This window comes from Nerophis ophidion, linkage group LG24, assembly GCF_033978795.1.
Source record: "Nerophis ophidion isolate RoL-2023_Sa linkage group LG24, RoL_Noph_v1.0, whole genome shotgun sequence".
Taxonomy (NCBI): Eukaryota; Metazoa; Chordata; class Actinopteri; order Syngnathiformes; family Syngnathidae; genus Nerophis; species Nerophis ophidion.
This window is the reverse complement of record NC_084634.1, coordinates 24,355,086-24,377,728: the sequence shown is the minus strand read 5'-3', so window position 1 is coordinate 24,377,728 and position 22,643 is coordinate 24,355,086. Positions and strand designations below refer to the sequence as shown.

General features: G+C 38.4%; 1 protein-coding gene and 1 long non-coding RNA gene across 9 annotated transcripts in view; one reads left to right on the top strand and one right to left on the bottom strand.

Annotated features, from left to right (window-relative positions):
- The window catches only part of LOC133542392 (DNA (cytosine-5)-methyltransferase 3A-like), a 97,121-nt gene that overhangs the window by 55,115 nt on the left and 19,363 nt on the right, over positions 1-22,643 (top strand). For all 8 annotated transcript variants that reach the window (XM_061886459.1, XM_061886458.1, XM_061886455.1 and 5 more), the window contains 3 exons: positions 15,660-15,863; positions 21,254-21,412; positions 21,628-21,735. In XM_061886459.1, coding sequence (XP_061742443.1) covers positions 15,660-15,863; positions 21,254-21,412; positions 21,628-21,735 — 471 coding nt within the window. The remainder of the gene's footprint in view (positions 1-15,659; positions 15,864-21,253; positions 21,413-21,627; positions 21,736-22,643) is intronic.
- Positions 20,943-22,643, bottom strand: part of LOC133542395 (uncharacterized) — a 43,684-nt gene continuing 41,983 nt past the window's right edge. Inside the window, exon 3 of the long non-coding RNA XR_009804147.1 lies at positions 20,943-21,407. This is a non-coding gene — a long non-coding RNA (uncharacterized LOC133542395). The remainder of the gene's footprint in view (positions 21,408-22,643) is intronic.

The following is a 22,643-nucleotide window of genomic DNA, read 5'->3' as shown; positions in this document are numbered from 1 at the left end:
AGTTTATCAGTTTGAACATCAAATATGTTGTCTTTGTAGCATATTCAACTGAATATGGGTTGAAAATGATTTGTAAATCATTTTATTCCGTTTATATTTACATCTAACACAATTCCCCAACTCATATGGAAACGGGGTTAGTTTTTGTACATACAGTATACATTATCCCACAAAAGTGAGTACACCCTTGACCAGTTTTATTACACTACTTCTTTTCAAGGAAAAATACTGGGAATTAATGTTTGGATATTCTTTAGAGTAGTCATTGTGCAGTTAGTATACAAAATGTTATTTTTACAATGTCCTTTAAATAATATTTTTGGGGGGTTTATTTTTTCTTTATGTGAAGTCTGAAATATAGATTTTAGTATTTTCCCTGCAATAATACACTAGTAGTGTACTTTGTTGTGGCTGAGTAATGCCTATTTTGCAGTTTTGTTTGCCACATTGGTCAGATGCTTTTCTCAGTCTTTTTAAAACAACTTTTCCTAATATAATTCCAGAAGACAATCACAACAATGTATTGCAACTTTCACTACGTCTCGCATTTTTATTGCAACAAACTCTTGCTGCACTTTCCATTACTATTTTTGGTAATAACTTGTAGAATCCTGGGGGCAATGATAACCTGCTGTCAATGTTTAAAAAAGTAAAATTTAAGATGCTAATAAAGCATATTTCAACAACAACACAAAATGTCCTCATTATGTACCAATCACGGTTAGGACAAGCGAGTTGCATTCAAAAACCTCAGCATTTTGAACTTCTTAATTTTGACATAAGTGTGACTGGGGGCCGTGTTAAATCCGACCCTTGCTGCGCACGGGTCTCAGTAAAATAGCTTACGCGAGATTGTTGTCTTGGACATTTGCTGCGTTCTGTAATTATTTTGGTTTGATGATTATGACACAATGTTGTGGACAGTAATAATAATAGTAGTATTGGATTGGATTTATTTAGCGCTTCTCTCAACACTCAAAGCGCTTTACAGTGAGAACTGACAACTCATTCATTCACTCCACAGTGATGGATTGTATTCCATTTTGTCAGTATTTTAGCATTTTATTTACATTATTGAAGTATTTCAATTACAATTCAGTTTAACCTGCATTTCACACGATCCATAATAATAAAAATGCATTGTTTTTAAACAAAGTTTGTTTTGCTTCTATGTTTTAGTATCTGTTCTGACACCGCTTCTGAACTTCCTTTTTGGTACCAGTATCAGTAAAAATGTACACAATACCGATTCCTTTGCGACAAGCTCTAAGAAGTGCAATCACACTTGTCATTATTGTTTCAGCTAAAACCAAGTTTTATGCGATTGCTCTGCTCTTTTGGGTCATTGGGTCAGTTATGAATGCGATTATCTGAACCCTGGTGCCGCCAAACAAGACGGCCGAAGTACCAAGGGATGGAAAATGTATTGAAAATGCTATCTCTTTGCAATGCTTTCTCACTGTCTGTGTGTGAGACAACGCTAATAAGCATATTTTTTGAAGATTTTTGTAAAACTAAGCTGGTAAATACAGCAGAATATATATTTTTTAATTATATCCTTACTTTGTGTACTTTCTTTTTCGGACCTTAAGGCGCATCGAATTATAAAGGCGCACTGTCGATGAATGGGTCCATTCAGGTCTATTTTCATACACAAGGCGCACCAGATTATAAAGCCTAATAAAGGGGTGATATTATGTTTGGTTTTCTACATTTTTATACACTTTCTTGTGGTCTACATAACATGTAATGGTGGTTATATTGCATTTTGCATTCATAAAGTTTTACAGACTGTTTTCAAGCTGCTCTCTTGACCGTCTCTTCACAGTGTGCCGTTTTTTGGGCGGTCTTATTTGCACAACTCCCAATTCGACTGCGTCTGCTCCCTGTCATCGGTGTTATATTGGTAGTTTTTAGCGCTTTAGTAGCAAATCTACTGATATATTAGGTTGTAACGATACACTTTGTATTAGAAATGGCAGGGGGACGATAATTGCTCCACAATAGGACAGAGAAAAAGAAGGAGCTCATTGACTATGGCGTAGACTAGGCCTGGGCAATTATTTTGACTTGCCAGTTTAGACAAAAAAAATCTGTCTGGGTGCCGGTATATCTATTTTCAGGAACACTAATACAAAACCTCACAACAATGCCTGATTGAATGCTAAAAACGTTTTGACCCAACACCTTAAAAACAGAATGGAATTTTACGTTTTTTTACTGAATGAGACACCATGAATGTACATGGAAATAAAGAATGTGGGATTTACAATATTAACTATAAATGCTAAAACACTGTATATTGACAACATGTGACCATCACACCCCCTATCCATCCATCCATTTTCTACCGCTTATTCCCTTTTGGGGTCGCGGGGGGCGCTGGCGCCTATCTCAGCTACAATCGGGCGGAAGGCGGGGTACACCCTGGACAAGTCGCCACTTCATCGCAGGGCCAACACAGATAGACAGACAACTTTCACACTCACATTCACACACTAGGGCCAATTTTTAGTGTTGCCAATCAACCTATCAACATATTTTACAATCAAGCGAAACGCAACAAAAATGCAACAAACAGCAAATATGAATTTTAAGGGTAAAGAAAACCCTACCTACAATCTGATATATTTGATGCATCACTAAGCTTTAGAACTTTGTGATAAAAATCTCCTTCCTCATCTGTCGCTCCCCACCCACACTGCTTGGTGACTCATCTGAGCTGCTGTGTCTTTGATTACCAGAGTAACTAGTATATCATGCAAAAGTATATATTCCAACCATATAAGTACTTTGTATAGTTCAAAACTTACGGTATTAAAAAAAAACATGATGGCAGTTAAAGTTTCGATCTTAATGATCGAAAAAAAATATTTTGGAATGTTCGGCGTACCAAATGGCAAAGCTTAACGGGCCGTATGCAGCCCTCGTGCCTTAATTTGCCCAGGTCTGGCGTAGACTACAATGGTTACTTACGTATTTTTCGTATTACAAGTCGCAGTTTTTTTCATTGTTTGCCCGCAGGTGCGGCTTATACTCTGGAGCGGCTTATGTGTGTAATTATTAACACATTACCGTAAAATATCAAGTAATATTATCTATCTAATTCACGAATGAGACTTTTTTTTTTTGTTATGACAAAGGGAGTTTTTTTGGGTTGTTGCACTAATTGTAAGTGTATCTTGTGTTTTTTATGTTGATTTATTTATTATTATTATTATTTTTTAAATTAATAAAAAAATATTCTGCGGCCTGGTACCAATCGAACCATTGAGGACCACTGATATAACGTACACTTATTCAGCCTGTTGTTCACTATTCTTTATTTATTTTAAATTGCCTTTCAAATCTTTATTCTTGGTATTGGATTTTATCAAATAAATTTCCCCCAAAAATGCGACTTATACTCTAGTGCGACTTATATATGTTTTTTTCCTTCTTTATTATGCATTTTCGGCCGGTGCGATTTATTTATAATCCGAAAAATGTGGTACTAAGTTTTAGGGGCTTATGCAGATCCCAAATACACTTTACCAGGTACCAATAGGTAAGAAAAGTTGGTTTTGCATATTAGGTCAAAACAAAATGTCAGGTAATATGTCTCCTAATAGGTGCCATTTTAGTGTCCTTATATGCACACCATAATACCCGTAAATTAAAACACAGTACGTCTGACTACATAATGCTCCGACAATTCATCAATCAGTGCTGCTTCATAGCTTACCAAAGCCGTACTAAAACATTTTGATGATTTTTTGGGAGCAATGTGCAATGTTCTACATTCTCAAAGAAACATCAAAGTTTTAGTGTTGCTTGCTTACTTGGTACTTGTTAGCGTCATTTATTAAACAGGCGCCAACCTGCAGCCCACACATATTTGTTATGTGTGACTGCCATCTACTTGTCACACTTATCATTACACCATGTACCACATAGAAATTGGTCCGAGTTCAGTGAACACAACCAGAAATAATTTACATTAGGCACACTGTCGATTTTTCAGAAAATGAAAAGATTTTGAGTGTGCCTTATAGTCTGAAACATACGATATATATTTTTCCTGCCACAATACCAGCATTGAGCAAACCCCACCAAAGCGTCCACCAATTATCTATTTTTATTTTCAGTATGTAACTACTTCTGCTATTCATGTGTTGTTTTTTATCAATGCATTTGAAGGGTTTTAAGTTAACCCTGTGCTACTCTTGATTTATTGTTTTACACAGGAAGGAAGCGTACTTCCTTTCTGTACAGTTGGTTAGTGGAAAATGAACAGCATTTGATCTGATTGGGGTGCTTGTGTGTGCTATGAATGAGGGTCATCATGTTTCCAGTTTGTTTAAGCAAACTTAAGTCACCCAGGGAAATTTTGGCAAAAGTCTGAGCGCTAGGCATGTTCTGTCCATGTTTATTACCACAATAATAATGCGCCCCATACTCTATATGTAAATATTGTATATATTGTATGATTGAAGAAAATGTTGTGCTACTTTGTGGTAAGCAAGAGAGAAATGAAGTTAGGATGTGAGATAATCACAGTCTGATAGGAAAGCTGAGAGGCTCACCATGTGCAGTCTCATGCTTGTTGTAGCCTTGCACTGTAATTACGACTTCATAAACTTTGATTTATAAACACTGGGATGACTAATATACTGTAATGCATGTGTGTGGCAAACGAAAGGACATATTGGGTCTGTTATGAACACTCACGACGAGCGCAAGGATGGACTTGTATTGCTTCCTGCAATCTCACTTCCTGATTTATCAACTACACCATATTTGTTAACTTTGCTATCAAGGCACAGACATGACGATCGTGTGATATTTGTGTTACAATGTATTCCAAAAAAAAAAAAAAAACCTCAATGGAAAAAAAATACAGTCAAGCAAATAAATGCAACACAGTCATGAAAAACTTTGTGAATGGTTAACGATTGTGTCATTAGAAGGAACATGATATTCACATGTTGTGGTAATGTAGCACTTGTGGCCGCTCAAGCGATGCATAAGAGCCTGGCCGTGAAGGGCTACGTAAAAGGGTTAAAGGTTAACCACTTTCATGTTTCTCTATGATTTTGTGTGTGTCTATGTGCACAAAGAAACATGAGTTTTCAAGGGAGAAAAATAGTATGAGCCCAAAATGTAAATACTGTTCAGGGAAGATTGCATATCTGAATGTAACTGACTTTAACTGTTGTGATTTAATCACTTGAGGTTTTGATACCCCATAAATCTTTATATAGGCTTTTTTATAATCTTTTCATGACCATCCTTATCAACTATAATGAAAATGTTTTATGCTTACTCAAAAAAGGATGATTTGTTTTTTCTATGACCTTCAAAATCTTTATTTTTTTAAAATTACTTCTTATGAAAGTAAATATAACCACAGGGGCTTTATAATTTTTTATTGCTGGTAATTGGTTCCGGATATGACTGCATTATCACATTTCCGCAAAGTTGGAATCATTAATTGTAAAACAAATATTTTTTTGGCTAGACCAGGGCTCTTCAACATTTTCCAGGCCTTGTACCCCCTACTTATATACCTTATGATTATGCTTGTAATAAACATTAAACTGTTTCTACAAATACCCTGTTATTGTGCCATACTAACCGTATTGAAATATTAACAATTGTGCCGCTAATATCAAGCTGGCAACTAGCGTTCTAATCGCCAGTTGTCAACTACAGCACTAATTGTTACCTGAACTCTTGCGTGCCAATCGCTAAGTTGGCAACTAACGCGGAAATTGCTAGCTGACAACGAGTAGCCAATCACTCACCGACAGCCAGGGTGTTAATTGCTAGCTGACAACTAGCACGCTAATCTTTAGCTGGCAACTATTGCGCTAATCGCAAACTGGAAATTAGAGTGATAATCGCTAGCTGAAAACTAGTGTGCTGTTCTTTAGCTGGCAACTTGAGCGCTAATTGCTAGCTGACAGCTAGCGCGTTAATCACTAGCTGGCAACTAACACACTAAGTAACTGACAACTAGCGCGCCAATTGCTCGCTGACAACTACAGCCCTAATTTTTGTCTGGCAACTAGAGTGCTAACCGCTACCTATCTTAAATGCAAACATGAATACAATTGTATAATTATCTGTTTATGTTATATTGTTTATTCACATCCATCAACATGACAGTGCATTGGCTATATATTAATTTCTGTTAGAAGACATTTACATTCGTGGAAAAATTGCCCAAAATTTACGTCTCCCCTGTAGTACATCTGCAAATCCCCTCAGGGTCACAGATCCCAGTTGAAGACCTCTGAGCTAGAGAATAAAAAAAACAGTTTCTGACCTTATCGACGTATGAAATACCATGCTCTCGTCTAGTTTACACTATTTTAATCCAATATAGTAATGCTGTCTGAGGCTGAGCCAATCAGTTGCCACAATACTGAACAGTACGCCCAGATTGGTTTGGTCTCCTCTAATGGCCAATACTACTGTAGTATTGATATTATTAGTGTATATTGCCATTTTTATGCTTGAAAATGCTACATTTCGGCCCCAAAAATTGTAGAATAAAATATCCTCAAAAAATCTGTATTGTGTTAAAGCCGCAACATTTGAAGTGCGATATGGCGAGACAAAACTGTACTGTATAAATGTGATGCGCTCAACTTTGATACCAAGTGAGTATGGTTGCGCTTCAGAGTGCATGAGAGCTCTCTTACAAGTCACACTGTTGATTCTGGTTGTTTTTGCAGAGTAAGTTTTGTAACTACAAGAAGCAAATGTTTTCTTTGTTATTACAAAGATTGGAGCAAGTTCCAAATTATATGACTTCAGATATGTCACGGTGCTTTGTACAAGAGACATCACATTCTGCAACTTGTAGGTAGTATCGTAGTTTACTAACACTAATAATACAATGCAGTATTTGTTTTACTTTTTTCCTAAAACTGGTTGAACAAGACCGGTCTTCTCATATTTTGGGTCGAGAGATGTAGCCATGCATAATAATAGGTGGTCGTCCTGAGACAATCACACATATCAGTGTGTGGCCGTCTTAAGTTTGGTTATAACTAGATATGTCCGATAATATCGGGTTGCCAATATTTTCGTCCGATAAATACTTTAAAATGTAATATCGGAATTTATCGGTATCGGTTTGGAAATGATCGGTATCGGTTTCAAAAAGTAAAATGTATGACTTTTTAAAACGCCGCTGTATGTTGTGGTACACAGACGTAGGGAGAAATACAGAGCGCCAATAAACCTTAAAGGCACTGCCTTTGCGTGCCGGCCAAGTCACATAATATCTACGGCTTTTCACACACACAAGTGAATGCCAGGCCATACAGGTCACACTGAGGGTGGCCGTATAAACAACTTAAACACTGGTAAAAAAAATACGCCACACTGTGAACCCACACCAAACAAGAATGACAAACACATTTCGGGAGAACATCCGCACCGTAACACAACATAAACACAACAGAATATATACTCAGAACCCCTTGCAGCACTAACTCTTCCGGGACGCTACAATATTCACCCACCCCCAGCCACCTCAACCCCGCCTCCCAACCCTGCCCACCTCAACCTCCTGATGCTCTCTCAGGGAGAGCATGTCCTAAATTCCAAGCTGCTGTTTTGAGGCATGTTAAAAAATATAATGCACTTTGTGACTTCAATAATAAATACGGCAGTGGCATGTTGGCATTTTTTTCCATAACTTGAGTTGATTTATATTGGAAAACCTTGTTACATTGTTCAATGCATCCAGCGGGGCATCACAACAAAATTAGGCAAAGTAATGTGTTAATTCCACGACTGTATATATCGGTATCGGTTGATATCGGATCGGTAATTAAGAGTTGGACAATATCGGAATATCGGATATCGGCATCTCTAGTTATAACGGTACCGTATTTTAGTCGTTTTAGTCATCTCTTCTCGATCCACCACTTCGTAGTCAATGATCATTATTTCTGTATAATATTTGTGTGTATTCTGTACGTAGCTCTTGTGTTTATTTGGGTATCTCAAACATGTCTCTTCACTTAAAATGTATATGTGGTCGCTAGTCAACAAATGGACAAAGCGCATATTTTAGATTGATGACAAAATGATCCCATTTTTAAAAGAATTAGTTCTTCTGCCGCTCCTTCATTTTCCCGTGATTAGTTTTTTCAGGAAAATGACACATTTTTCACAAAGGCTTCAAATGTCAAGATGAACCTGTCCTGTACCTATGTCGTCATCCCCCAACTTATTTCCAAGCCTCACGTACATCGGTGTCACTAACCGTGTTGGAGGAGTTCACTGAAGCGTGTGTTAGGTAAGGAAACTCGTAAATCACCGGCTTCTTTCGCGGCCGGCCAATCAGCAGAGCTTTAAGAATGTTTGAACGTGTGAGTCAAAGGAGACAAGCAGGGAGGAAACTACTGAAGGAAAAGAGACTCAGTAAGAAAATGACAGACAGAAAGAGAGCCAGGGAGGAACAATGCCTTGTCCTATCTGTGAGTTTTTTATGCATTTGCATATTGAACATTGTTTCAGCAGAATCAGTTGATTTACTATACCTTTAATTACACATTTCTGATGTTAAGGTCAACTTTATAATTGTTTGGAGAGCGTGGCAACAGTCTTTTTATGATTGCATTAAGTTGTCTGAGCTTAGTTTGGCTATATTCCACCCTAAAACTGTCAAGGCTGCGGTCACTGTTGTTTCATTTGCATTTTTATTTGAATGTGTTTTGGGCTAATGTTGTGTAAACCTGTCACTCACTGACTGTTGGAGTTGTATGCTACCACTTTGATTAAATATGCACCTTTTTGTGTTTTTTAATTATTTTGTAGAGTTGGAGAAAAACTTCAGCTACTTAAGTTATGTTTTTATTCATATCTATGTTGCATTAAGGTATTGTGGCTGTGTGCATTTAAAGCTCATAATGAATGGAAGAGCACTAATGTGTTGACAATGTGAGAGAGGGTCTTAACTGCTCTTGATTGTGTGTGTGTGTCTAAGTTCATATGGAGGTCAGGGTCAGTTACGGCAGTAAAGGGGGCGTGGTTTCCCCAAACATTCATTGGCTTCGGTCACGGGGGGTGCGGGGGTCACAGATCAAGGGGCTGTCACCAAGAGTCAACACACTGGCCTGGTCATGGGGTTCGCTTAAGTTCAAAGTCGTAACTCAAGGCGACCGTCTCATCGCCTTTGTTTAGGGCTCACTTGAAAATAGTCAACAGTAGCGTTATTCTTACATTTGAATGTGTAGAAAGTGCAGATGTTGCAGTGTAGCGGATAGGTGTTTGTGTAAAGATGCCTACGTTCCTTTAGACAATACACTCCTTAAACCAAGTGTGTCCACACTTTTCAGTTTGGACAGTAAAATTGAAGGCTTTGAAACATTTTGTACGTTAAAGATGCTAAAACCAAAACCAGTGTATGTCAATATATACTAAGATAGGTGTACAAAGAAAAAGATGAACAAATTTTCTTTGTGTTATAGGTGACAAAGAAAGTTAGTGTAATCTAATATAATCTAGGGCTGTCAAAAATAATAAATTAACTCATGCGATTAATCACAAAAAATATTATTGCATAATGTACTGTATATCATCGCACATTTTATTTTGCTCCTTTACTTTCTATCTTTTATAACAATACAATTATAAAATGATTATTGTGACCAAGTAATGGCGTCTTTTTTTATTTCATTGAAATTTTTAAGTCAATTAAAATCATTCAAGCAAATTTACACTATAAGTAATACTTGTTTTTTTAATCATGATTAATCCAAATTCAAAAGTATGATTAATCTCATGTATTGTTTGACAACATCTCAATAATAATGAATTTATTTAACAGCTCATAAAAAACGAGCTGTGGGCCGAAATTGGGCCCTGGGCCGCACTTTGGACACCACTGCTTTATACGCTTATCTTAGAAAAGCATGCAAGGTGCAGAATTGCTTTCTTAAACTGCTCAGGAAGAGACATTAGGTCAAGCAGCACGGTCTGGATTGTTTCAGGGGGAGCTCCACAAACCACATGAAACCCAGATTCCGATCTAACAAAGGCTTTAACTCATTCTCTTTCTATGCCACATCAATGTGGAATGCACTCCCAACAGGTGTAAAGGTAAGTGCATCTCTATATTACTTCAAAACCGCTCTAAAACAACGCCTCCAGACAACTTCAACCCTTTACTAATACCCTCCTCCATTCACATCCCATCTCCCCGGATTATAAATAACCTAATGTAAATAATCAAATGTAGTTCTAATGTATTTACTAGCTCTTATGCTATCTGAACTCACTATGCTCTCTGCTGGCTGTACATATCCTACTAAGTAAGACCTACACTGTTTCAATGTCCATTTCTCTGTTGATGCAATTGTTGATTACTGAAGTACTGATATCAACCAAAGCTCCTCACCCCGTCCCCCGGATTGTAAATAATGTAAATAATTCAATGTATATACTATGATGATTAACCTGTGTGATGACTGTATTATGCTGATAGTATATATTTGTACCATGAATTGATTAACGTGGACCCCGACTTAAACAAGTTGAAAAACTTATTCGGGTGTTACCATTTAGTGGTCAATTGTACGGAATCTGTACTGAACTGTGCAATCTACTAATAAAAGTAGCAATCAATCAATCAATTTCGGTACACACAACATCATTGAGTCATATAGGTAATGCAATCGCTCCCCCTGCCAATTTTCTATGTACAGTATATCAACCACTTTGCATGATGTCAATTAATAGACAAACTAAAAATAATCCATACAGGCAAAACCCACAGTATGTTCACTCATGCACCTATGCTGCCTAAGTGTTGTATAAGTAATGCAATCGCTCCTCATACCAATTTCAATTATAACCACCATTATGCTTTATATGAATTAATAGAAAAAAGAAAAATTATCTCTAATTCAATATCCAAAGTATGTTTTCTTATGCACCAATACAACCTATGTCATATAATTATTGTAATCGATCCTCCTGCCAATTTCTATCAATGTCAACCTTTTATTAACATTTTCTAAGTATGTTAATCACTTTGCATAATGTTAATAGACATTCCTCTGCATAATGTCAAATGATAGAACGAATGAAAATAATCCATAAAGTCAAAACCCACAGTATGTTTGCCCACACACCTATGAAAACTATGTGTCATATAATTACGGTAATGCAATTGCTACTCCTGCCAATTTCTATTTCTATTAACTGGTTTGCATAATTCAGATTAATAAAAAGACTGAAAATAATCAATACTGTAAAAACCCTCGGTATCTTTACTCATGCACCTATGTTACCTATGTGTCATATAGTCAATCAGTTCTGCTAATTTGAATTATAACCACCACTTTGCATCATGTACATTCATGAAGGATAAAAATAATCCATAAAGTCAAAACAGACATTATGTTTACTCATGCACATATGCAACCTATGTGCCATATAATAATTGCAGATATTCCTCCTGCCAATTTCTATTATATCAGACTAATTTGCATAATGGCAGTTTATAGAAAGATTGTGAACTTGCTAATGCACAGATAATTGTTCGCTGCATACAGAACGTGCCATATAATTAATGTGAATACGCCTCCTGCCATTATTATTGTTACTTAATGACCTAGACATATCCACAAAGTCACCAAAGTAGAAGTGATAAGGTTGTATAATAAAGCATGTTGTCCATGTGTGCAGATCAGTGTGATTGCGGCGGGAATCAATTCGGAAGCAGTTTTAGCCCACTTTGAGTGCGCCCTAAGAATAAGGCTGTTTATGACTTTTGGTAATAGTACTACAATATGACAAATATTATTTGTGTATATTTTTCCATGTTGCGGTAATCCACAACATTTGAATAGAAGAAAACATGTAGATGAAACTTCAGATGAAAGAAACATCTTGAACAACCAATAGGAAGTCAAGTTTATTTCTCTTTAACTACAGTGGATTGTGACTGCAAAGCACTACATTTGTATTACTGACACTAAGCTGTTTATAACTGTTACCTTAAACTGTGTACTAAACCAACAAGTGAAATATGCTCGTTAAGTACGTATAATATTGTATACTTCCATTCCAGACCATAGATAATATAGTAGTGCCATTGGTAATGTATTAAACCTTCAAGATGTTTTCTGTATTTCCAGTCCATACGATTAGTCTTGTAGGAGTAATAATGACATCCACTTTAGCATCCAGATATTTTAGAAACCCAAGCCTGAAGATTTCTGTGTGTTTGTGTGACTGTGCTAAGGTCCTGCTATGATCCATGTAACAGGCCGATTAGAAGTTTACAAGGTCGGAGGTCAACAGAAGCTAAGAAGAGTGACCGTCTGTTCTGAGGTCAAACTAAGGGGAAATAGTAATAAAAAAAAGTCCTAAGCACTCTGACTTTTACTGTCTCTTTCAATCTGAAATTTATGCCGTCACTTTACTGTTGCCTCAGCTTGTTTCACGCATTCATTGCTTTAGGTGTCCTTTTTAGGCGAGCTGCAGTATTGGACAATAGGCAACGTTAATCACTCAGATCCAATAAAACTTAGTTTTTTTTATTAATGCTGAAGGCACGTCTTTGGGATTCTCATTGGCTAGATTGTTGCAGTGGCTAGAGATCCTTGTTAATATGCTCATCTATATATGTGTGTGCTTATTATTATTATTATTATTATGTAGTGCTCATCTTTTTATCATTTCAACACGTCTTCTTTGATTTTTTGTGAATTTTTCTGATTGCGGCTTGTTAGATAGCATTATAATTTGGTGCACAACCCGATATGTGAAGTGAAGTGAATTATATTTATATAGCGCTTTTTCTCTACTGACTCAAAGCGCTTTACACAGTGAAACCCGATATCTAAGTTAAGTTTTTTGTTTTTTTAAACCAGTGTGGGTGGCACTGGGAGCAGGTGGGTAAAGTGTCTTGCCCAAGGACACAACGGCAGTGACTAGGATGGCAGAAGCGGGGATTGAACCTGCAACCCTCAAGTTGCTGGCACGGCCGCTCTACCAACCGAGCTATACCGCCTCTTGTGTGTACCACAAAATAGCGTGTTTGTATTAACTCTGTTTGGTTTTTGTACGTATACGGCTCTTCTAAAATTCAAAGCATTGATAATGGTAGAAATGGCTGTTCACATCAAATGCAAAACACATTTAACTAGTTAGAGTGTTTATAGTCAGCTATACTGTAAAAATACAAACAGTATGTCAGGGGTTTTCACAGTGTAAGTCATGGCACTGGGTAATTTCAGTTCTTATATGTCTTGTACATGTTAAGAATGGACAATAAACAGCAAGAAGGGGAGCCTACAATCCTAATATAGATTCTGATGTGAGGTAAGGCTGCCGCTTTTATTTTAGTCGTCGATTAATCTATGGATTAGTTTTTTCCATTAATCGGGTAATACAATTCTTGAATCATTGATATTTTTCATAAACTGTTGCCTCCGTCTTTTTTTTAACTAACACATGAAAAACACTTTTGCTCCTTGTTTGTTGTTGTTTACTTTTGTTATGTTATGTTTTTAAATTTTCCTGAAGGAGCTCTCTTGAAGGAATCAAAAAAGTACTATCTATCTATCTATCTATCTATCTATCTATCTATCTATCTATCCATCTATCCATCTATCCATCTATCCATCTATCCATCTATCCATCTATCCATCTATCTATCTATCTATCTATCTATCTATCTATCCATCCATCCATCCATCCATCCATCCATCCATCTATCTATCTATTCATTATGCTCAATGGTAATTATTGTTCATGTTTAACATAAAATAAAAAAATAACAAAGAATTAGATAGGGAAAGGAGCCTGAATTATATATAATAAATGTAAATTAGACACATGCTCAACATTAACGTTGCACTTTCAACACTTTAATAAAATAAACCTAGAGAAAACTCTTCACTGTTTGCTACCACCCACCCCCCGCTCTCATGTGCACTCTAATGCAGCAACTTTACAGAAACTATGTCCGCCTATTCAAAGTTCTGTGCATCCATCCATCCATCCATTTCCTACCGCTTATTCCCTTTTGGGGTCGCGGGGGGGCGCTGGCGCCTATCTCAGCTACAATCGGGCGGAAGGCAGGGTACACCCTGGACAAGTCACCACCTCATCGCAGGGCCAACACAGATAGACAGACAACATTCACACTCACATTCACACACTAGGGCCAATTTAGTGTTGCCAATCAACCTATCCCCAGGTGCATGTCTTTGGAAGTGGGAGGAAGCCGGAGTACCCGGAGGGAACCCATGCATTCACGGGGAGAACATGCAAACTCCACACAGAAAGATCCCGAGCCTGGATTTGAACCCAGGACTGCAGGACCTTCGTATTGTGAGGCAGACGCACTAACCCCTCTGCCACCGTGAAGCCCAAGTTCTGTGCACTCACTGCGATTTTATAAGTTTTTTACGAGTAAGACTCGTTAATCAAATACTTTTTCAAATTGATTAATTGTTCCAGTCCTATTGTGAGGCTTACTTTCAATATGATTATAGAAAGCCCTGCAAAATTTCCAAATACTAAATCATTTCTTATGCTCATATGTCAAACAAATGTAATGTAGAATAAGTTGCGCCGCCAAAAAGTATCTGTTTCTGGGCTGCATATGTACTCAGTTGTAATATACTTTCCCACCACTTGTGGCAGTAATGGCAATATCAAACAAACAGAAGAAGTCTGGAGCTAAAGTCATAGGGAAGTTTTTACAAGCGCAACAATTATGACTAAAGTGGTGAAGCTGTATTTTCATTTGCACAGACATTTTATTGACAGTTTATTTAAGAAACATTGTAAAAAATAATTTTGTTGATTTATTTTAGCATTATTCAGTGGTCCTTCTTATGCAGTATATTGCGTTTGTACTTATTTTCCCAATCAGCCTGACTTAAGGTTTATGTGGTATATTAAACATAATTTTTGTAGTTAACGTAATATCCTTTTGACTAGGTTGTAAACTCTAAGTAGGTTAGATATAATTAATGAATATGATACAAATTAAGCGTAAAATGTGTTAATATTTGAGGGGGCTCCAGGCCCCTCTGTAGTGGAAGAGTTGGGCCCAGGGGTCAAAAAGGTAAAGAACCCCTGCGCCCCTGCACATTTTTTACATGGATGAAGACAACAGGTAGTTGGTATTGCTGTTGTTGTGATGTGATTTTACATCTTTTGTAGTCCTTCTGCTTCACTGTTTTGCTCTCTTTAGCTTTATTTTTTCTTTGTCTTTGTGTTTTTTCTCTCCTTCCTGGGTTTTAGCTTTAATTTTTCTTTGTCTTTGTGTTTTTTCTCTCCTTCCTGGGTTGAACCCAGTGAACTACCTCCCCAGCGTGCACTCTTTCTGCTGCTCACTTCCTGTTTCACACAGGTTCAATTAAGGGATTGTCCTGGCTGCCGAGGAGCACCACAGCCTTGATATTGAGATGTTAACCGGCTGGCATTTAATATCAACCACAGCATCTCCTTTTGGTTGCAGGCTAATGTGAATAGAGCGAGTGCATATGCTTTTCATTTATGTCATCAGCGACATATATGGTTCACGGTATTTTAACCCTTTCAACAATATAACCGAGCAATTGAGCACACAGCAGGGCACAGTGGCCCCATTTGTGCACCTGTTTACACCAGCAACTGTTCCTCTTTCACAGGCAGAAAGGCGGGCTTACAGAGAGGCTGAGATGAGCATGATGGACGATCTATCCGAAGCAGACTTTCAAAAAGAAGACGAGCCAGCCAGCCCGGAGCCGCCTCCATCCCAGCAACAAACAGACCCCGCTTCGCCAATCGTGGCCGTAACACCGGACCCGGTCGCCAGAGGAGACCAGGCAACACCCAGAGAGATAGAGTACCAGGTAAACCACTGGTGCTTACCTTATCATTTCTGTTTTGTCAGATATATATTATTTTAGCACCTGGCGCATGCGGTTAGTACTTCTGCTTTACAGCCTGGTGGATCTGAATTTGAATCTTGCCTCAGACTTCCCCTGTGCGGAGTTTGCATGTTGCAGCCATGGGTTTAAAGGCCTACTAAAACCTACTACTACTGACCACGCAGTCTGATAGTTTATACATCAATGATGAAATATTAACATTGAAGCACATGCCAATACGGCCTTTTTAGTTTACTAAATCGCAATTTCAAATTTCCCGCAAATTATCGTGTTGAAAACGTTGCAGTATGATGACGCCTGCATTTGACGTCACCGGTTGTAGCGGACATTATTATCCAGCCCGATCCAAGCTATAAGTAGTCTGCTTTAATCGCATAATTACACAGTATTCTGGACATCTGTGTTGCTGAATCTTTTGCAATTTGTTCAATTAATAATGGAGTAAAAAGATGCTTTTAGTCTTTAGCCACAAAAACACAGCCGGTGTTTCCGTGTTTAAAATTCCCGAAGATGAAGCTTTACTATGGATCAGAGTGGTCAAGCGAACATGGATCCCGACTACATGTCAACCGGCAGTTTTCGGTGAGAAAATTGTGGTAATAAGTTGCCTCTTATCGGAGACATCAGCAGAGCTTCCATCCTGCTGCAGCTGCCGTGACTTCCCTCAGAGACTATGGCGTCAACACACCCTTGGCCCCACCCCTCCGACTTTCAGGTACTATTTAATCTCACTAAAACACTGGCAACACAATAGGCAGATAAGGGATTTTCCAGAATTATCCTAATAAATGTCAATCAATCAATCAACATTGATTGATTGATAGTAAATGTGTCTAATAACATCTGAATCGCTCCCACTGCAATCGCCTTTTTTTTTTTAAACTTTTTTTTTTTTAACTTTTTTTTCCCAGTCCTTCACTCGAAATTTCCTCATCCACGAATCTTTCATCTTCGCTCAAATTAATGGGTAAATTTTTTTTAAGAGGCGGATTGGAGAATCCCGTTAGCTCCATTGTTAGCTGATGTTTGCTAGGATTTAATACAAGTTAGAATGCATTTAGAAAAAAAAAAGAAAAACGTGTGCTTGTCTCCATAAGGATTGTGAAAGATAAGCAAAATTCAAAAAAAAAGTGAAGTTCTCCTTTAACTTTGTAACAGAAGTATTGAGCAAGGTCACGACATGTAACTGGGAGGTGAGTCTCTTCACTAGACAGAGCAGACTTAGTGGTTATTTTTATTTTGTTGTTAATGTTGTCTTATTATACTGTACAGCCAGTACTGAGACGGTCTATTGCATTGCAAGCCAACAGGCCCCAGAATTCAGTTCCAAACTTAGGCGAGACTTTCAGAAGATTCCTGGAAGCACTAAAAGTCTGTCATATAGATGATCTTTAATTACATTTTTTGCAGTAGGTCCTTAAATACAGCAACACACCCCTGTTATCTACACTTTAAATGTAGTTAAAGGCCTACTGAAACCCACTAGTACCGACCACGCAGTCTGATAGTTTATATATCAATGATCAATCAATCAATGTTTACTTATATAGCCCTAAATCACTAGTGTCTCAAAGGGCTGCACAAACCACCACGACATCCTCGGTAGGAAAACTCACACCCAGTGGGACATTGGTGACAATAATGACCCAGTGGGACGTCGGTGACAATGATGACTATGAGAACCTTAGAGAGGAGGAAAGCAATGGATGTCGAGCGGGTCTAAAATGATACTGTGAAAGTTCAATCCACAATGGATACAACACAGTCGCGAGAGTCCAGTCCAAAGAGGATCCAAGACACAGCAGCGAGAGTCCCGTTCACAGCGGAGCCAGCAGGAAACCATCCCAAGCGTAGGCGGACCAGCAGCGCAGAGATGTCCCCAGCCGATACACAGGCGAGCAGTACATGGCCACCGGATCGGACCGGACCCCCTCCACACGGGAGAGTGGGACATAGAAGAAAAAGAAAAGAAACGGCAGATCAACTGGTCTAAAAAGGGAGTCTATTTAAAGGCTAGAGTATACAAATGAGTTTTAAGGTGAGACTTAAATGCTTCTACTGAGGTGGCATCGCGAACTGTTACCGGGAGGGCATTCCAGAGTACTGGAGCCCGAAAGGAAAATGCTCTATAGCCCGCAGACTTTTTTTGGGCTTTGGGAATCACTAATAAGCCGGAGTCCTTTGAACGCAGATTTCTTGCCGGGACATATGGTACAATACAATCGGCAAGATAAGATGGAGCTAGACCGTGTAGTATTTTATACGTAAGTAGTAAAACCTTAAAGTCACATCTTAAGTGCACAGGAAGCCAGTGCAGGTGAGCCAGTACAGGCGTAATGTGATCAAACTTTCTTGTTCTTGTCAAAAGTCTAGCAGCCGCATTTTGTACCAACTGTAATCTTTTAATGCTAGACATGGGGAGACCCGAAAATAATACGTTACAGTAGTCGAGGCGAGACGTAACAAACGCATGGATAATGATCTCAGCGTCTTTAGTGGACAGAATGGAGCGAATTTTAGCGATATTACGGAGATGAAAGAAGGCCGTTTTAGTAACGCTTTTAATGTGTGCCTCAAAGGAGAGAGTTGGGTCGAAGATAACACCCAGATTCTTTACCGTGTCGCCTTGTTTAATTGTTTGGTTGTCAAATGTTAGAGTTGTATTATTAAATAGAGTTCGGTGTCTAGCAGGACCGATAATCAGCATTTCCGTTTTTTTGGCGTTGAGTTGCAAAAAGTTAGCGGACATCCATTGTTTAATTTCATTAAGACACGCCTCCAGCTGACTACAATCCGGCGTGTTGGTCAGCTTTAGGGGCATGTAGAGTTGGGTGTCATCAGCATAACAGTGAAAGCTAATACCGTATTTGCGTATGATGTCACCTAGCGGCAGCATGTAGATGCTGAAGAGTGCAGGGCCAAGGACCGAACCCTGGGGAACTCCACACGTTACCTTAACGTAGTCCGAGGTCACATTGTTATGGGAGACACACTGCATCCTATCAGTAAGATAAGAGTTAAACCAAGACAGGGCTAAGTCTGACATACCAATTCGTGTTTTGATACGTTCTAATAAAATATTATGATCGACGGTATCGAAAGCAGCGCTAAGATCGAGGAGCAGCAACATAGATGACGCATCAGAATCCATCGTTAGCAATAGATCATTAGTCATTTTGGCGAGGGCTGTCTCCGTGGAGTGATTTGCCCTGAAACCGGATTGAAAGGTTTCACATAGATTGTTAGACGCTAAGTGTTCATTTAACTGCTCCGCAACAATTTTTTCAAGGATTTTTGAAATAAAGGGAAGGTGAGACACCGGTCGGTAGTTTACCATGAGGTCAGGATCGAGGTTAGGATCGGTTAGGTCTTTTAAGAAGAGGATGAATAACCGCTTTTTTGAATGCTAGGGGAACAGTGCCCGAGGAGAGTGATAAGTTTATAATATTTAGCACTGATGGACCTAATAATACAAAGAGCTCCTTGATCAGTTTCCCAGGAAGAGGGTCAAGTAAACATGTTGTCTGTTTTATTCCATTTACACGTTGTAACAATTCCTCTAATGTTATTTCCTCAAAACGAGAGAAAGTATTTTGGAGGGCAGTATCCGCCGTATATACAATCGTGTCAGTGTTAATAGAACCCCGTCGTGTCAGTGTTAATAGAACCCCGTTGTAGCTGAAATATTAACATTGCAACACATGCCAACACGGCCGGTTTAGTTTACTAAATTGCAATTTTAAATTTCCCGTGGAGTTTCTTGCTGAAAATGTCGCGGAATGATGACGTGTGTTTGTGACGTTATTGGTTGGAGGGGACATATTAGCTCATCACCACTTACGGCTAAAAGTCGTCTCTTTTCATTGCATAATTACACAGTATTTTGGACATCAGTGTCGCTGAATCTTTTGCAATTTGTTCAATTAATAATGGAGACTATAAAGAACAATGCTGTTGTTGGAAATTGGTGTATTGCAGCTGTCTTTAGCACAGAGACACAGCAGATGTTTCTTTGTTTGTTGTGAAGCTTTACTATGGAACAGAGCGGTCAAGCGAACATGTTTCTCTACGTCAACCAGCATGTTTTTGGATGGGAAAATTGTGATATATATCTTACCGGAGACATCAATGGATTATGCGTCCTCCTGCAGTAGCTGTCAAAAAAGGCAGCTGTGAGCTTGGCTCCTCGGCTTATCTCTGAGACACTGACCTGTTCACCGCAGCCATCCGACTTTGAGGTATGTCTTTACAATCTCAATAAAACACTATTAAAACAATAAGCAGATAAGGGATCCTCCAGAATTATCCTAGTAAATGTGTCTAATTACATCTGAAACGCTCACACTGCCGCCGACGGAGCTGTCACTTTTTATTTTATTTATTTTTTTCTAGTCCTTTATTATCAATATCCTCATCCACGAATCTTTCATCCTCGCTCAAATTAATGAGGAAATTGTCGCTTTCTCGGTCTGAATTGCTCTTACTGTTGGTGGCTCACATTATAAACAATGTGAGGATGTGAGGAGCCCTCACAACGGTGACGTCACGCGCACATACTTCCGGTAAAGGTAAGGCTTTTTTACTAGCGACCAAAAGTTGCAAACTTTATCGTCGATGTTCTCTACTAAATCCTTTCAGCAAAAATATGGCAATATCGCAAAATGATCAAATATGACACATAGAATGGACCTGCTATCCTCGTTTGAATAAGAAAATCTCATTTCAGTAGCCCTTTAAACACAAACAAACTGTCGCCAAAATTGTACTTTCAACAAAGTAACAATGATAGTGGTACATATATTTACATTTATTTTAATGTGCTGTGAAATCAACTGTCAATTTTACGGAAAAAAACTGGCATCTTAGGCGCCAGAATTGTATGGTAAAAATAACAGCAGTATCATTTTCCAATTTATACAATGTAAAAACCACTGTAAATTGTATGGTAATATTTTTACACTGTTATTTAAAAAAATAAAATAAAGACACCAAAAATTAAATGTCCACTGTAGAGGACACTGACTCAGGAATGTACAAAATAAGACTTTTAGCAAAGGGAGAAAACAGGCTGCCTAGTCCTTAGCTTTCTGGAAATGTGGCCTCTAAGACACTGAAGTTAAATAGCCCTGGTATATAGTTTTCACCACATTTTCATCTTTGCCATAATTTAATACTTCTATGTCTTTGAAGACTTTAAAGTCTTTGAAGGGTAGGCATTAAAAAAAAAAGCAGACAACATCAAAAGTTACATTTTTAATGTAATTTTCTGCTTCTACTGTAGTTTCTAAAAGCCTGAGAATAAAATGCACGATATAATATATTTCCATGTTCTTGATGGATGTCTACCACAGGATGGTAGGGGCTTTGGCATCGGTACGCTGGTGTTTGGGAAGCTGCGAGGATTCTCCTGGTGGCCCGGCAGGATTGTTTCCTGGTGGATGAGTGGCCGTAGTCGAGCCGCTGACGGTACCCGCTGGGTCATGTGGTTTGGAGATGGCAAATTTTCTGTGGTGAGTACCAAAAAGGGCTGATGTTTAGTGGGATTCAGTGGTTCCGCATTGGACGTCAAAGTGCTTCTACTCTTTGAAAATACTGTTTAAGGGAGTAAAATGGGACTTCTGAGGTATCAATCAATGTTAGCCCTTTGAGACACTGAATCACAGTGTCTCAAAGGGCTATTCTGGACTCATTCACACTATGTCATCGTCTTTGCCTCTGCTTCCAGGTATGTGTGGAGAAGCTGATGCTGCTGAGCTCTTTTTCATCTGCCTTCCACCAGCCAACCTACAACAAACAGCCTATGTACCGGAAAGCCATCTTTGAGGCTCTGCAGGTGCCGGTTTCATATTCTAAGTCATCTCCACAACAAACAGTGTATGCACATCAGCCTGCATGCTGCTTTTATGCTAAATAATTAAGGGGAAGGACATTTTTTGTTGAACTTTTCTTTCTTTTTTTCTAACTTCTTTTCACGCATGTTCCAACTTATTCTGTAACAAAATGACCGTAAAAACTACGGCAAGCAACTGCTAAATAGCAACAGTAAAACACCGTAAAATTAAAAACAGTTTATCACATTAGCAAATGCAGTGGATTCCTCCAAACCAATAAACAGTTGATAGCCTAATTTAATATGGTTATAATACATAGAAAACACATTACTTCACTGGGAAAATAATGAAAAATTGGACAATGCATTTACAAATACTGTAATGTCACAAGCATGCAAGTACTCTAACATTTGCAGTATTATTCTGTCTAAATTAAATATTTTGCAGATTGTATATTTAAATTTACAGCATACCTTAATGGCCCTGCGATGAGGTGGCGACTTGTCCAGGGTGTACCCCGCCTTCCGCCCAATTGTAGCTGAGATAGGCGCCAGCGCCCCCCGCGACCCCAAACAGGGAATAAGCGGTAGAAAATGGATGGATGGATGGAGCATACCTTAATTGTTTTAGAGGTTTATTTTAAAGCATTAGCCTAATTAACTTTTGGCTAACAACATGTTTTCTTGTATTTACAAATATTTTTACAAGTCGTTTCAGACATTGAGGGGTGATGTCTGTGTGCTTCATTGTAAACTGTATCGAAATGCACCACGCTTTGGAGTTTAATTGTTGGAACTGGTTGCAAACAGCTATTTAACAGATATGGAGCACTGAAGCTGGTTTTTAATAGCTCACTTAAAGGCACATGTTGCGGAAGTCCATGTTGTGAGTTGTACAGTGAAAGGTTGTA